Here is an 18075-nt window from a genome sequence, read left to right on the forward strand (position 1 = left end):
TGCCTCCCTTTCACATCTCACAGTCAAAGATGAAAGGAAAACTTTTTACTTTGAAGCCTAGTTAGCACAGTTGGACATTTACGATAATCCACGTTCAACTTGGTTTACTGCGCTTTCTAATGTAAGATGACAAATACCTTACACTCAGTACACAGCATCAAAAAAGTACTGAAGAAACATAGACAATACCTTGGTTTTTTTTGTGTGTGTGTTTTTTCTCGTATGTTAAACATCAGCTTCTATGGGATACGTTTTCCAGAATGGTTTTGTTATCACTTTAGAAACACTCTAAGCCAAACAAACAGCACAAATAACATCAATGTCGTCTTTTTTTTTTTTTTTTTTTTTTTTTTTTCCGATATTGGTATCAATTACTGGAGGCTAATCCTAACATACACTACGTGGGGAGAGGGCAAAAGAAGAGAATTCATGACACATTGCAAAGATAGAACTACAGCATCTTAGGTGTAGGGATGAGCTTAAGGTGCAGAAAGAGGGGACTCTCTAGAAGGTGATGGCGTGGTTTCTTCAGGTGGGAACACGGTGAGTGTGCAAGCTCGGATGCCACCCAGGGACTCTGGGAGATCAAAAACCTTATGCCATTCATCTTTATCTGGATCATATTTCTGCACTATCTCTACCATACAGCGATTATTCCACGAATACCCACCGACCACGTAGATTTTATTTTCAAAGACAGCAACCCCAACATCACTCTGCCCTCTTAACATGGCAGCAATCGGGGTCCACTGGTCAAGGATAGGTGAGTAGTATTCACAGCTTAGGACGTCGTCATAATCACTTGTTCCTCTGAAGTGATTGCCGCCGATGACATAGAGCCTTTCTCCCACTGTACACATGCAATGCAGACCTCTGACGGTGGTCATCGGCGCCTTCTGGATCCATTTGTCAGTATCAGGATCAAAGCACATGAGCTCTTTTTGGAAAGTGTCGTGAGTAATTCCTCCTAAGGAATGAAAATTACAGGCACGAGGTGATCAAAGATTATCATCAAAATGCGCAAGTAAATAGAAGGATCTCTGGCATAGACAATGAACTTCTATCCATGTTATTATGACATTTTATAGCTCATCAATGGTGTTCATGTTTGCCAGCTATACTTTCTTGGGATTAAAAAGAAAGAAAATAGGCGTTCCCGTCATGGCTCAGCAGTTATGGAACCCGACTAGTATCCATGAGGTTGCGGGTTTGACCCCTGGCCTTGCTCCGGGAGTTAAGGATCCGGCGTTGCCATGAGCTGTGGTGTAGGTCGCAGACTCTGCTCGGATCCCGCGTGGCTGTGGCTGTGGTGTAGGCCGGCGGCTACAGCTCCGATTAGACCCCTAGCCTGGGAACCTCCATATGCTGTGGGTGTGGCCCTAAAAGACAAAAAGACAAAAAAAAAAAAAAAATAGAAAGAAAGAAAATTAACATTTTCACCTTCTTAAAGAACTAAAATTGTAGCTTTTATTATTGCAATGGCTTTCTCAGAGACCCATGGAATTTAAGAGGCTTTGCACAATTAAAAAATATTTGGGGTACTTTTAGACCTGGGTTTACAGTAAATCCCAACCACAAAGCCTCATTCACTCCTGCTGCTCTTTACCGGGTACCCTCTGGGTGCTGGGCACAGGGCTAGGGCACTTTAAATCCTACATGCCCGTTTCCTCACTTGGCAGATAAGAATGTCTGCTCTGGTTATCTCATTTAGGACTATGACTATGAACTGACTTATAAAGCACGATGCTTTGGAAAACTTGAAATTGTGCAAGAGCCCAAGCTTATGAGCATATTCAGAACTGTTTCTTTGCATAGAGGTTGGGTGGCTGTGGTGAAGGTGGGTAAGGTTCTCCCCTATCAGTATGGACCCCAAAAAAGCTAAATAGGAGTTCCTGCCATGGCTCAGTGGAAATGAATCTGACTAGCATCCATGAGGATGCAGGTTCAATCCCTGGCTTTGCTCAGTAGGTGAAGGATCCGGCATTGCCGTGACCTGTGGTGTAGGTCTAGGTCAGGGCCTACAGCTCCGATTAGACCCTTAGCCTGGGAACTTCTATGTGCTACAGGTGCGGCCCTAAAAAGCCAAAAATAAACAAACAAATAAATAAAAAGCTAAACAATTAGAATGCTGAATACATATGGAATTTTTTATGTACAGCAATTTGTTGTTGACCTCTTGAGGTCATATTATCATCTATCCTTAGATCACATCTAAATCGGTCTCTACAATGACAGTATCCGACTATACGTTCTGCAGATCAGGGAGAAAAAGAAACTAATTTTCAGCCATCTCATCCAAACCCCTACTGTGTGGTGGCCAGACGGCAATCACTGGGTTTTTATTCTGCTTTTTTATATTTTTTTCTGGACGTCACTGATATTCCAGCAAGCAAAACAGTGCGCTTTGGTTTGAAAATCAGCTGTGGTCCCTACTCCACTTGACTGAGAAGGTCATTTGTGCAACATATGCTAGTTATGCCAAAGCATCACTAGAACAATTCAAATATCATTTTTTCCCTCAGAGGACTTGGGGCTCTCATCATGGCATGGCAGCTACACACATAAAATAGGTAGATGGTATAAATCATTGATTAGTGGAGCATATGACTTCCTAGATGGCTCTTTCAGTATAAGACGTTCCATAGCTGCTCATAAATTTAACACCAGAAACCTGCCAATAAGACACTACAGGCCTTTCCCTGATCCTTTTTGATTATAGGTTTCATAAGGCAGCGTTCAGAGGCTCAGATCACAAACATCACCTTAAGGCCTTTGTTCTCTAATAATGTAACTGCTGGCCTGGCACTGGCCAGCCTTCAAAAGGGGGGGAAACTGTCAGAAGTAGACTGTGTCAGGACCAAATGGAAAGAACCTGACTAAAAGAATCAAATTTCAACACCGCCAGTGAACAGTACATTAAAATAAGACTCCTTTCCAAATTCTCAAGAAGGATGATTTGAATACAGTTTGAGAATGAAAGTTGCTACTGGGACACTGAGTCAACTGTAGCTGCTTCAGAATTTTTTATTAGAAAAATATATGTGCATGTGGTCAAAATACAAGTCATCAGCACAGAATTATTTAAGCAACGACATCAGAGCAGAACCCTAATATCATGCTGGAGAAAAGAGAAACATCCTTTCAGTTGCACTAAAGGAAAGAATGAACATTATTATGCATCATATGTATATTGGAAGCAAGTTTTATGCACATTAGAGCTTATATGTTACGTAATGATATATTTCCTGACAGACTTTAACTAAATTCTAAATAAAAATAAATTAAGTGCTCTTATGGAGAATATGAATGGTGGTTCTTAGAGCTTATCAGAGTAGAGAGTATGGGGACTGAAAGGCAAATTAGAGAAGCTGAAAGCTTTCCAATTAATTCTAAGTGACGTATTTACTTTACAGGAGTTCCCATTGTGGCTCAGCAGAAACGAATCTGACTAGGATCCATGAGGACATAGGTTTGATCCCTGGCCTTGCTCAGTGGGTTAAGGATCTGGCATTGCCATGAGCTGTGGTGTAGGTCGCAAACACAGCTCGGATCCTGCGTTGCTGTGGCTGTGGAGTAGGCCAGCAGGTATAGCTCCAATTCAACCCCTAACCTGGGAACCTCCGCATGCCGCAGGTATGGCCCTAAAAAGAAAAAAAAATAATAAATGAATAACATATTTACAGTAGGACTGGTTTGCTGCTAGTCTTATAAACTTATGAAATACCAAAGGCATTCATATGCAAATGTACACCAAAATATATTCTAAAATCAAGACAAATTATATTTTGATTATCCATTTCCTGGATTATTAACACTATACAGAAAGACGGCAACATAGTTAAAAGTCTATGTATTATGTTAAGTGCATTAGCAGTTATTTACCTGAAATATACATTACGCCTCCATACACAGTTCCAGCATGGCCATAGTGGGGCTCACTCATTTTGGCAACATAGGTCCATTCATTTGTTCTTGGATTGTAACATTCTACAGTAGCTGTTGTTTAAAAAATAAAAGGAAAGAATGAATTTTAAAAATGATTTATAATTTCAATTTTCACAATTAATTATTTTTCCTTTTAGGTGGCACAATAGTAATATCCAAATAACAGAAACACTTCCATTATAGGCATGAGATATTTCTTGGGGGGGTCACATATTAATTATTGAGATTACATTAATAAATGTGAACCATTAATACACTGATTATGTACATGAGACTAGATAATGTAATAATCTAACACTTTTCTGTCACTGCAGAAATCACTAGGATTTCTTTTCTTCTAGTATCTTGTTACATCTTTATAATTTTATTTTTTTTTTTTGTCTTTTCGCCATTTCTTGGGCCGCTCCCGCGGCATATGGAGGTTCCTAGACTACGGGTCTAATTGGAGCTGTAGCCACCGGCCTACACCAGAGCCACAGCCACACCAGATCCGAGCCGCGTCTGCGACCTACACCACAGCTCACGGCAACACCGGATCGTTAACCCACTGAGCAAGGGCAGGGATCGAACCTGCAACCTCATGGCTCCTAGTCAGATTGGTTAACCACTGCGCCACGATGGGAACTCCATCTTTATAATTTGATATTTCCCTCATTTCTTTGCTCTAGATATGTGGGAAGAAAGGATGAAAAAAACCACAAGGAAGAGGAACACTTTGATTCTATATGATACACCACATAAGAAATACTTCGACTCTGTGTGATACATCATATAGGAAACAAAGGTTGATAGATATGAAGCAAAATTTAAAGTTGAGAATGAAAGTATGCATACTACCTGGTGTATGTTTTGATGTCTATTGCTTTATTTCATATTCAGACTACTAAATGAACATTGACAAAAATTTTTCTGTATTTATACATGAAAGCCAATAGTGTATATATGCCCAGTACTGTTGCAGCCAGTACTGCTCTTATCTGCAGATGCCTGGCAGCATTATCTGAAGTTAAGGTTTTTACTAGGGGTACTTCCTCTCAGTAATAAAATATATCATCTTTAATATAAAATATTCGAGAAGCAACCTCAATTTATTTGAATAGCAATCTGTTATAACCTCAAGAATAGGACAATGATCGTTCAGACAGATAGAAAATGTGATCTGTTTTAAAAGGCAGAAAAGATGTAGGGACGTTAGAAGGACTCTGGTCAAAAGCACAACATCTAGATTGACCTGAAAAGTGCATGCTCTTTATTGCAGACACTGCTACTTGCTAACCCAGTTTCTTGTCTCCACTAACATTGCCTTTTTCTTTTTCATTTATTTATTTATTTGCTGTCTTTTTGCCATTTCTTGGGCCACTCCTGCGGCATATGGAGGTTCCCAGGCTAGGGGTCTAATCGGACCTGTAGCCAACGGCCTATGCCAGAGCCACAGCAACGCGGGATCCAAGCCACGTCTGTGACCTACACCACAGCTCATGGCAACGCCAGATCCTTAACCCAATGAGCAAGGCCAGGGATCGAACCCACAACCTCATGGTTCCTAGTTGGATTCATTTCCACTGAGCCACTTGAAGCTTTAAGCTGGAATCGACCATGTGACATCGATGTAGGCAATGAAATGGAGGCACGAATCTACAGAGTGCGGCTCTTTGACCAAAAGACACTAGAATAAAATTTAGCTACTTGCAACCAAATGCAATCCGAATTGATGACTCATCCTTGGAACATGATTTCTTATTTAAAAAATAGTAATAATGTGAGAACAGGCAATACTAAAGAGATTAATTTCTTAACTCTTTTTAATAATTTTATTTCATCAAATTCACTACATGAACTACTTATTTCTCCTCTAACGACACCTATATTATACCATTTCTCATAGCCCTTTACTGATTTCCTTTTCTACTTACTTTAGTGTTGAATTTTTGATCTTATGTCAAAGGCTTTTACTATTTTCTTTTTTCTTTCTTGTTAGTGTTTTTGTTTGTTTGTTTTGCTGTATCCATGGCATGTGGATGTTCCCAGATCAAGGACTGAACCTGTGCCACAGCAGCAGTCCGAGCTACCGCAGTGACAACACTGGATCCTTAACCTGCCAAGTGACAAGGGAACTCCCTCTCTTGTTAGTTGTGTTCACTGCCTCAGGCTTGGACCCTCACCCACTCTGTTTCTTCTAAACCTTTCCACCAGGGAGCAAGATCCTGCAAAATCTTTCCCCCAAATAAGGGCTATTTTCACAATTAATGACAAGGTAAAACTATTTGTTTCAATACTGTTTTCAACTATTTCCAGTCCCTGGATCTCTTCTTTAGTGTTCATTTCCATTTGCCTTTAGCATGACTTTCACCTAATTGACAAATAAAATCCTACTGAATGTATATCATCTCCCTCTTTATACTGAGAGGATCTACTATACTGACCGGGCATCAGCAAAGTAATTATCTGATGGAAGAATGTAGTCTAGTCACACCTCTTATCACTAAAAAAAGAGTTTTAAAGACTTCTGGAGATTATCTTGGCCAACTATTTGATAGCAGAGATAGGTTTTACTATAGTTCTATGCTTTTCTTCATGACGAATTTTGCCTTGAACTTTGAAATTTTTAGACTGTTACAGTCTTGCCCTACATCGAAATCTGTTCGGATGCAGTTTCCATTAGTTTCCTCTTCTTCTTTGTATAGTGGAGCTAGAAGTTAAATAGCTATTCACCCTTGATGAGTGTTAAAATTTCCCCATGTAGCAAGATAATGCTGTTCTTTTTTTTTTTTTTTTTTTTTTTTGTCTTTTTTCTTTTCTAGAGCCACACCTGTGGCACATGGAGGTTCCCAGGCTAGGGGTCGAATTGGAGCTACAGCTGCCGGCCTACACCACAGCCACAGCAACGCAGGATCCGAGCCGCGTCTGCGACCTACACCCCAGCTCACGGCAATGCTGGATCCTTAACCCACTGAGGGAGGCCAGGGATCAAACCTGCAACCTCATGGTTCCTAGCCGGATTCGTTAACCACTGAGCCACGATGGGAACTCTGATAATGCTGTTCTTCTATCAGTGAGCTAATTGCATTTTGGGGGGAATGGTAATGAGGTAACTGGGAAAAATCTAGAATGGGGAGGTCAATCTTAAAAAAGGACACAATGAACTCCTTTGCAGAACAGATACTGACTCACAGCCTTTGAAAAACTTATGGTTTCCAAAGAAGACAGGTTGGGGAGTGGGGGGATGCCCTGAGGGTTTGGGATGGAAATGCTGTAAAATTTGGTTGTGATGATGGTTGTACACCTACAAAGGTAATAAATCATTAAGTAATTAAAAGAATTGAATAGGGGAGGTCAGGGAAACGAAAGCCCATCAGCCAAATCCAGTATGCTGTCTGCTTTTGAACGACCCACAGGATAAAAATATAAATGGCTTTTATATTATTAAAGAGTTGGGGGAAAAAATCAAAGGAAGAATATTTCGTGACCTATGAAGGCTATATGGAATTTGAATTACGAAGTGCTCCTACACGAAGCTTTACTGGAACATAACTTCACTCATGTATTTATAAACAAACTGTCTGTAGTGGCTTTTGCAATACATGACCAGAGCTGATTAGTTGTGACAGCGATCCTACAGCCTCCAAATCCAAAAAGATGTATCTCCTGGCACTGTATAGAAGGTTTCGGACCCTTATTCTATGGAATCATCTTCAGTAGTTTGGTGGGCTGGTATTTAGAAGCTCTCTGTCTAATTTAAGCATTATACTCAGGCTGGTTGTTTAGCGTATCTCATCAGGGATTATTTTTCTCAGGTGATTCCACTGGAGTTCAGAACTGCTTCCAAGGGATGATGTGGAACCTACTTGTTCTCTGAGATTCTGAAAGAAATTGGTCCTGCAGAAAACCATTTGGACAGTGACGGCTCCCACAGAGGAGGTTTGGTTTCTAGAATCCTCGAGTGCCAGGTGGTAACACGTCACTTAATGAAGAAACTGCAAATCCATTAAGCGATATGGAGGCATTCGATAAATTTTAGTAATTTTACTGTACATTTATGTGGAAAAATCTAACACGTTTCTCTAAGTTATTACATTATTTGAAAGCTTGAGTTATTACTATTTAACTGAATTGAAAGATATCTGAGCTGTCATGTTTCTCCTCAATACAGAAAAATTCAATGGAAGATCGATTTCTTATGTAACATAATTTTGAAAGATGCCACAAATAACTGACTCCTTTTTCACTTAAGTGACAGCTACTCTGAGCTTTGCTGAGTCTTCCATTGTACCCGGTGTCAAAGGAAAGTAGCATTTCTAAGGAATTACATTTCAGCAATAAGCCAGCTTCACAAGCACATACCAGTAATATCATGGGTTTTTTTTCTTTTTTCTTTTCTTTTTAGGGCCATACCCACAGCATATGGAGGTTCCCAGACTAGGGGTCAGATGGGAGCTGTAACCACTGCCCTACACCACAGCCAGAGCAACGCCAGATCCGAGGTACGGCTGCAACTTACACCACAGCTCATGGCAGTGCTGGATCCTTAACCCACTGAGTGAGGCCAGGGATCAAACCTGCATCCTCATGGATGCTACTCAGATTCGTTTCCACTGAGCCATGATAGGAACTCCTAGTAATATCGTTTTGATGTACTATGGGCTTGTATTCATACACTCCGTGGAGAGATTTTAAAAGGCCAAATGCACTAAAGTGATCTTAAATGTCTTGCAAATGCTGCCACTGTTTTCTTTTCATCATTATATACAGGCAATGGTTACTGTGTGTATGAAGAATAAATGATGCACTGGTACTAATGAACCTGTTAAACTGTTAAATGATTTTCCCATCAATCCCTTTTTCCTGACATCCACTTCTACCCTCTTTCTCTATTTACACAGGCATATGAATATGTCAGCATAATCAGTTAAGATGGGAATGTTGAGTTATTACAACAGATGTTAATGTCGGGTGGAGGGAGGGGGTTTTCAATAAAAATTGCTTATGGAGCAAGAGAAATGTTAAAAAAACCAAAAACCCAGCCTCTGGTTGGAACATTCAGAAATATAAGCAAGTGGAGTTCCTGTCTTGGTGCAGTGGAAACAAATCCAACTAGGAACCATGAGGTTGTGGGTTCCGCTCAGTGGTTTAAGGATCTGGCGTTGCCGTGAGCTGTGGTGTAGGTTGCAGATGCAACTTGGATCTGGCGTTGCTGTGGCTGTGGTGTAGGCCGGAAGCTGCAGATCTGATTAGACCCCTAGCCTGGGACCCTGGGTATGGCCCTAAAAAGACAAAAGACAAAAAAAAAAAAAAAAAAAGAAAGAAATATAAGCAAGGGCTTCTTTAGAACCAAAATCAACTATTCCGCAAAAACAATGAGTCGAAGAAAACTATAAAGGGCAATTGACACATACACTTTTCTTATTTATATGAGGAGAAACATGATAAACAGAATTCAGGAGAATGCACTGATACTGTTCTTTTGGGAGGTAATCAGGGCAGGTTACATCAGGTTTGGTTACCTCAACAATATGGAATGTGACAAGAGGGGACCATCTACTTCATACTCCCAATTGGTGGGTCAAAAAACAAAACAAAACAAGATGAAGCTTCTTGCTACCTGGTTTTATGTAATGACTCTTTTTGGCCTGAAGGTTCTCCTGGAACCAAGAATTTCAATTTGAGTTTGCATTTATTGAGTTAATCACATGATTTTCTAAAAAAACTTCCAATATATATTACCTTAAAATATGTAGTACAGAATGGTTTGCTGGGTATGCTGACTTTAAGGGGGCACAATCCTTTTCTACAAAAGTTGAGTTGCTTACAGGTTATTAGAGATAATTTTAAAAGGAAAGAAGTATCAAATAGTTGGCCTCTAAATGGAATTAGAGTTGTTTTTTTGGTACTGAGGGTTCATGTCTTCTATTATAATCATCCATGCATTTGTGAAAATGCAGTTTATGAGTGAAGATAAAAAATGGACCTATATTTACCATCTAGAGAGGGAGTACGTTTTTTAGACTACTTAAATCATTATCCTTAGGTTTAAGCTCTGGGTGACTGTGCCTTTAAAATCTACATATAAAATAAGTTATTATGAATTTAGGAACAGCTCATGAAAAGCATGAATCTCTTGCATCCTGTCACTTTCAAATGGAAACACACAAGACTGTTTTTACCGAGGGATGAAGGCGGTGACTTCTGAAGGGCATGAGCAAGGAAGCCAGCCGCCTGCCTAACGGGATCATCTGCTTCTTGATCCCAATTGAGTATAACGTGGGGAGAACTCAGAGTAAGGATTAAGTCAGAAGGAAGCCTCAAGCGCCTTAGTCTTATGTAATGATTCTCCTCAGCCTGAAGATCATAAATTCTCAGAAGAATTAGGCCTCTATTTAATATTAGAAACAATACATTGAAAACTTGAGAGCTGCATATTAACAGGGTTGATACCATCAGCAAGCAAGCACTGACTGAAAAATGGAGCTATTTCCTTCGAGAAGTTTCAAAATGACTATTTACTGCCAGGATTGATGACCTATAATTTGTAAACTTGTAAAGATGATCTTACATAAGTGACTTTTCTAAGAAAGGGCCAAGTCACCACTTGCATCTCTGGTTATTTCCAGACACCATACATTTTGGGGTGGGGGGAGGGGCAGGAAGTGGCGCTTGCAGCATGAGGGAGTTCCCAGGCCAGGAATCACACCTGCACCACAGCAGTGACAGCACTGGGTCCTTAGCCCACTGAGCCACCAGGAAAGTCCCCAGATACCATAAATTTAAAATAGCATAATAACACAAAAATAATGTGTGTGGGTTGACCGAGGAAATGACAGTTCTACATTAATTGTCTCAATGCATCAAAATGCTTTTAATAGTCTGATTTATTAAAATATATTGGAAAACCTGTGTGGTTCATTATCCCAACGCCTAAGCCAGCCATCTGGAAACTCTGGCCTTAGAAAAAAATATCACTGTGACAACAAAGGGAAAAAAAAAAAAAAATGGGAGTTCCCGTCGTGGCACAGTGGTTAACGAATCCGACTAGGAACCATGAGGTTGGGGGTTCGATCCCTGGCCTTGCTCAGTTAGTTAAGGATCCGACGTTGCCATGAGCTGTGGTGTAGGTCACAGACGCAGCTCGGATCCAGCGTTGCTGTGGCTCTGGTGTAGGCCAGCGGCTACAGCTCCGATTCGACCCCTAGCCTGGGAACCTCCATATGCCACGGGTGCAGCCCAAGAAATGACAAAAAGACAAAAAAGAAAAAAAAAGGATAGGAAACATCGGTAACATTAAGACCATGTCACTAACAAGAAAGGGCTTGATAAGCTGTGAAGTGTAAAAGCTAAGAGCAGTTCTTTGGTTTCCAATAAATAGCTTATTCTCCCCATCCATTAAACTACCTTTTATTTTTTAGAATACTAGAGGAAAAGATTCTGATAATTACTCTGAATTTATCCAGAGCCAATGCCAATATTTTAAACTTAGCGTTATGGAGCCTGGAACAATGGTCAACTACAAGGTCTCTATTTCAGAGAATAAAGGATGAAAAAAGGCCAAACAACAACGGTAATGACAGCTGTGTAAGGCATGATATAAAGTGTGGTTTTCCTGACTTCTTTTTGGACAGTTACCTTATTCCAATTTTAACTAAGAGAACAAAATTAGCGTTAATTTATGTAGCCAAAGTATTACTCTATGTTAACTGTACTTGTGACTGATCTTAGATTAGAAAGACCAAGAAGGGACCACCAAATAAGAAAGCTCACTAGATCCATTTTCAGTGAAGAAGACTAGTATTTCACCAAGAGAGAATGATTTTTTTTTGGCCACGCCCAAGGCACATGGAAATTCCTAGGCCAGAGACAGCAGTGACCCCAAGTTGCTGCAGTGACAACACCGGATCCTTAACCCACTGCACCACAGAAGAATTCCTTTTGTTTTGTTTTGTTTTGAAGAATGATTTTTAAGACTAATAGTTACAGATCATAATACACTCACAGTAAATAAACTCTGGATAATTTTGAATTTTGAACCTCTAGTAGATAAAGAAAATCATCTTACTCAGTGGCCTCTGGTAGGTAACGGATTATGTAAAAGAAGCAACCATAAACGTCAGTGCTCTGTAAGGAAGGATTTCAACCTATTTAGTAAAATATTATATAGGATTTTAAAATGGAAAATGAGGAAACTTGCCAAAGTCCTGTCCAAGATTCTATTGGAATTTCAATTAGCAGAATATACTTTTAATTGAAGCTTCAAAATGAAAACCACATACACTGCACAAATAAATTACTATGGAACATTTGATATAAGATATAATTTGTACTGTGGCCAACAATACATGGCCAGACAAGGCATACAGATTGACACTGTCTAAGAAAAATAGTCTAAAACGAAACCCTAGCTACATTTTTGGGTCCTTGGTGTTACAGGACTGCTTATTTTATGATGTGACAAGGATCTGGGGGTAAAGCCACGTGTTTCTATGCTGAACAGAAGTACACACACTTACGCAGTTCACCAGCTGCATTTCGCCCACCGACTGCATACAGATATCCTTTGAGGGCACTTAGGTGGAAGAAGGTGCGCTTTTCATTTAAAGATGCAACTTGCATCCACTTATTGTATCGAGGATCAAATCTGAAGACTGTATCAACGGCCGTTTTTCCTTTTGTGTCGTAATTACTCTGTCCACCAACGACATAGAGGAAATTTCCAATAACGGCGATGCCATGCTGGTACCTTGGGGCATCCATGGGGGCTAAGGACTTCCACTCATGGGCCTTTTCATCATACATGCGCAACTCCTTGCTGACAACCAGCTGCTGCCTCAGCACCCCTCCTAGTGTAACCAAGTGAGTGGTGTCAGACCGAATGGCAGTCCTGTCTGACTGCATAACTGGCTGCATGTATGGCATCATTTGGTAATTGCTGGCTTCCAAAAGGAGATTCACACAAGTATTGTCAGTTCTCATGAAATCCACGGTTTGCACGTAATTAATGAGCTCCTGCGGTGTCATCAGTGGAAATCGTATGTTCTTCATTAATTTTGCAGCAAAGTCCATCCGAGGCTCTTCCAGGCGGAGCCAGCGACAGGTAGCCTTAAAGAGCTCAAGTTCTGTGCAGTGCTTAAGGCTATTACTGGAAAGCACGAAGGCAAGCCGTTCGAAAGGGAGTTTCAAGAACTCTCCGGTGCTCAGTAATGCAGGAAAATTCTTCAAGACGAAACTGTTCACGTATTTATCCACTTCTGTCAGATTGTAGGTGTTGGCAATCCGCCCAACTTCGACACAATTGTCCAAAGTGACCTATGAAGGCAATTAAAAAAAATTAAAACGACTACTTTCATGGTACTCCCATCTGGGTAACAGAAATACCTTCTATTTCAGAAGAAGAGTAGATAAGGCTTTTTACTCTCCATATAGATGCAAATCAAGATTCTTTTCTCAATAGATCAATGATCTAAAGAGAATTCGCAAACTACCCCGACCTAATCCAATAGAAAGGTGACTGAAAGAAAATGATCATTCAAAGTCAGTAGGTTGAAAGTTACTCTAAGAAACTATGTTATTATGCCACGGGTGCGACCCTTAAAAAAAAAAAAGCAAAAAATCATAATCATCATCACAGGATAAAACAATCATATGCCTCAACTTTTCATGCAGTAGCAATCACATTATAAACATGAAAGATGCATGAATTATGTAATAAATTGTTTTGGAGTAATGAAAAGCATAAGTCATTTTATATATTAGCCTAAATATTCATCAATAAAAATAGAATAGGTAAAATGTGATGATTCAAAGTAATATGAAATAATGAAAGTAATGGGATAAACGTATGTGCTTCTCATCATGGATTGATTTCAAATAAAATGTGTACTGCCAGTGTGGCACACTAAAAACAAAAACAAAAACAAAAAACAAAAAACAAAAAAAACCCTATGTTATAACCTGACTATGGCCAAAATAATTACTTTTCTCTCTCCTCAAAAAAAATGTGCCCTCACCAGCCCCTGCCCCTGGCAAATACTAATAAAAATCTGGCCAGATGGAAGTTCTGGAAAAATAGAAAGTTGTTCTATTATGATTCATCTCAACCCACTTCTCAGTCATGATTCTTAACTCAGCTAGCAGATCCACAAACAGCAAAGCTCTACTCCCCGATCCCTAAATTTCTCTTTCATGTCAACAGGCATCATTCATCACCATGATTCATTTTGATTCCTCCAAAAGTTATTGCTTAGAGTGAAGATAATTTCATAGGGTGAAGTTATTCTTCACATTATTTATGTAGAAATACAAGCAAGGGACTCTTGAGCGTTGGACTGAGGGTTTCTACATCGAATTATTCCTGTAGTTTAGTTGCCAGTACGTATGACGATGGCTTGCACCACAGTTTTCAGTAGCCACTCTGTTTACTCTCAGCATACTCTAGCTCTGCCTGGCGTCCAAGTCAGCCCCCCAAACTTCCCTGGCACAGAGTAAAATGTACCAAAAACAGAAGCCATGAAAAGGAGAGAAGCTATGGAGAGGCCTGTCTTCAGCAGGAAGTCTTTTCAATGCTCTAATAACTGCTCGGTTAAAAGTGAAAACGGGAAAATCATATCGGCAAATGTTATGTAAAGCATAAAACACAAAAATGAGCCTACCGCACAAATGTCGCAAACACAGAGACAGGTCACAGGCAAAGGACTCAAATTTTTTTTCTTAATTTTGTCAGGGGTGTGTTCACAAATGTCACGTAAACCTCATTGATGCATCTGTTATTGTTAACAGATTGGTAGATGATTAAGAGGAAACTGGCTAATCCTTCTTTTAAGTTTTTATTTAAAAGCTGAGATGAGACTAAAAGCAGGACTTCTGTAACAGCCCAGTTATGATGTAATACCACTGAAAGTTCGAAGGTCAGTATATGCACATACAGAAACACACACACACAGACTGAGGGATTTTCATAGACTTATCACTCAAGAAAAAATTTGAACTCTTTCAAGCACCTGATTTGTGTTACAAAAAATCATCAAAAAAAAAAAAAAAAAAAAAGGTTTTTTTGGTCTTTTTAGGGCTGTACCCACAGCATATGGAGGTTCCCAGGCTAGGAGTTGATTCAGAGCTGTAGCTGCCAGCCTGCACTGCAGCTCACCACAATGCTGGATCCTTAATGCACTGAGCAAGGCCAGGGATTGAGCCCGCGTCCTCTTGGACACTAATCAGATTGATTTCTGCTTAGCCATGATAGGAACTTCAGAAATCATCAAAAACTTTAAATGGTTATTATACTTATTGGCTATGTATTACTTATAACAGAAAGGCTCTAGGAAAAAAAAATTTAACAAATTATGGGCCTTTTGAAATACACAGTTTAATACTGTTCAGTACTTTGGTTAATGAGAAACATATTTTAATCCAGTTTTAGGCATGGCAGGTTGGTGTGTCACGTAATTTTTTTTGGCCATGTCAAGGGCTAGCAGAAAGTTCCCAGACAAGGATCAAACCTGCACCACAGCAGAGACCCAAGCTATAGTAGTGACAAGGCCAGATCTTAACCCAATGAGCTACCAGGGAACTCCCTCATACAATGTTACATTGTGGAAATGAAGTTATAGTTAATATCTCAGTGCCCAAGTCATCCCAGGTTTAAGGGATTCCTGTTTAGGGTAATAGATCCACTTTCAGAGGTAAATAAGACATAGTCTTTCCCCAGAGCAAGGGTAAATTTCACTTTGAAGATGCTGGCTAATATGGATAAGCAAAACTTGATGAAAACACAAATATATTTCCTAAGTATTCAGATTCTTATCATTACTGATATGATGACAAATAAAAATAACAAAGAATGTATACTTTAAATGGTCAACATGATAGCATCAGTTGTTAGTCACCAAATTTAAATCTAAATTTGTAGCGTATAATATAGGCTAAGATTAACGATTAGAAACCAAACTGTCTAAGTTAGAAATGAGATTGGAGTTTCCGTCCTGGCACAGTGGATCCATGAGGATGCAGGTTGAATACCTGGCCTCACTCAGTGGGTTAAGGATCTGGCCTTGCAATGAGCTGTAGGGCTTGGATCTGGCATTGCTGTGGCTGTGGCGTAGGTGGCAGCTACAGCTCCGATTCAACCCCTAGACTGGAAACCTCCATATGCAGCGAATGCAGCCCTAAAAAGACCAAAAGAAAAAAAAAGTAAAAAAGAAATGAGATCAAGGTATTTTGTTCCTTCTTCTTTTCCTTCTTCAACTGAGAGAACACTGTAAACCAACTATAATGGAAAAAATAAATTAAACAAAATAAAGGAGTTCCCATCATGGCTCAGTGGTTAACGAATCCGACTGGGAACTATGAGGTTGTGGGTTTGATCCCTGGCCTTGCTCAGTTGGTTAAGGATCCGGCGTTGCCGTGAGCTGTGGTGTAGGTCACAGACAGGGCTTGGATCCTGCACTGCTGTGGCTGTGGTTTAGGCTGGCGGCTATATCTCTGATTTGACCCCTAGCCTGGGAAGCTCCATGTGCTGCATTGTGGCCCTAAAAAGACAAAAGACAAGAAAGGAAGAAAGAAAGAAAGACAGACAGACAGACAGACAGACTCAGATAAGAAAAATATGTAATAGGAAATTAATTTTTGTGAAGTATATGTAATAAAAGCTAAAACTATAGACTCTAGGAATTGTATAAGCACAGTTTAGAATTATAGTTAACATTATAAGCAGATCAAAATAATGGAATAATGGTAAACAATTTTTGGAAAAATACAAGATTATTCAATTATAGTTCATTTCAATCCATGCTTAGTTATGTTTTTTTTTTTTTTTTTCCTCTTTTTGGCCACATCCACAGCATGCAGAAGTTGCCAGGGATTGAACCTGTGCCACAGCAGTGACAACACCAAATCCTTAACTGCTAGGCCACCAGGGAACTCTGCAATCCCGTGATTTTTAAAAGTGCTTCAGGTAGCATATTCCTAGACATTTAGCCTAGACAGTATTAAATAATGGATATCTGCAGTAATATAACACATAATGCAATTCATGTACATAATACATTTCATTTTTAAAATATAAATATTAATTTAAAGCTTATTTAAAGAAACTCATGTAGAAAAAACTCTAATTTCATCCTAATATATGCCCTGGCCAAAATTCCAAGGAAGAATTATTACAGAAGTTAATCCAAATAATTACATCAGAATTTTAAAGGATAGAGATGCAAAAAAGGACAAAATTTCTCAACCACTTATGACAACCAATATTATTTTAAAAATAATCAGGGAGTTCTCGCCGTGGAGCAGCGGAGACTAATCTGACTAGGAACCATGAGGTTGTGGGTTCAATCCCTGGCCTTGCTCAGTGGGTTAAGGATCCTGCGTTGCCATGAGCTGTGGTGTAGGTTGCAGTCGGAGCTCGGATCTGGCGTTGCTGTGGCTGTGGTGTAGGCCGGCGGCTACAGCTCCGATTCGACCCCTAGCCTGGGAACCTCCATATGCCGTGGGTGTGGCCTTCAAAAGACAAAAGACAAAAAAATAAACAAACAAAAAATAAATAAAAATAATCAGACGCGGCTCCGATTTGACCCCTAGCCGGGGAACCTTCATATGCTGCAGGTGTGGCCCTAAAAAGCAAAAAGACAAAAAAAAAAAGTTCCCTTGATATAAATTATTATAAATTATTCTACTGTAATCAAACAACCTTCATGGTCATCTTAAAGTCAGTTCTAAGCGTCGTAATTTTCTTTTTCTTTTTTTTTTTTTTTTTTTGTCTTTTGTCTTTTTGTTGTTGTTGTTGTTGTTGTTGTTGCTATTTCTTGGGCCGCTCCCGCGGCATATGGAGGTTTCCCAGGCTAGGGGTTGAATCGGAGCTGTAGCCACCGGCCTACGCCAGAGCCACAGCAACTCGGGATCCGAGCCGCGTCTGCAACCTACACCACAGCTCATGGCAACGCCGGATCGTTAACCCACTGAGCAAGGGCAGGGACCGAACCCGCAACCTCATGGTTCCTAGTCGGATTCGTTAACCACTGCGCCACGACGGGAACTCCAGCGTCATAATTTTCAATTCGCATTAACATACTGGCACTCATTGCTGCAATGTTAAATTGTTCAAATCACACCTGATGTAGCTAAACATTGTGATTAACATGATTTGAC

At 39.9% G+C, this 18075-nt stretch overlaps 1 protein-coding gene across 13 annotated transcripts in view; it reads right to left on the bottom strand.

Moving 5' to 3' along the window:
• Positions 328–18075, bottom strand: part of KLHL13 (kelch like family member 13) — a 405144-nt gene continuing 387396 nt past the window's right edge. For all 13 annotated transcript variants that reach the window (XM_021080434.1, XM_021080433.1, XM_021080423.1 and 10 more), the window contains 3 exons: positions 12444–13239; positions 3883–3996; positions 328–967 (listed from right to left, as the gene is read on the bottom strand). In XM_021080434.1, the coding sequence (XP_020936093.1) occupies positions 480–967; positions 3883–3996; positions 12444–13239 (1398 nt within the window). In that variant the 3' untranslated portion in view covers positions 328–479. The remainder of the gene's footprint in view (positions 968–3882; positions 3997–12443; positions 13240–18075) is intronic.

The sequence above is a fragment of the Sus scrofa genome, chromosome X, assembly GCF_000003025.6.
Source record: "Sus scrofa isolate TJ Tabasco breed Duroc chromosome X, Sscrofa11.1, whole genome shotgun sequence".
NCBI lineage: Eukaryota > Metazoa > Chordata > Mammalia > Artiodactyla > Suidae > Sus > Sus scrofa.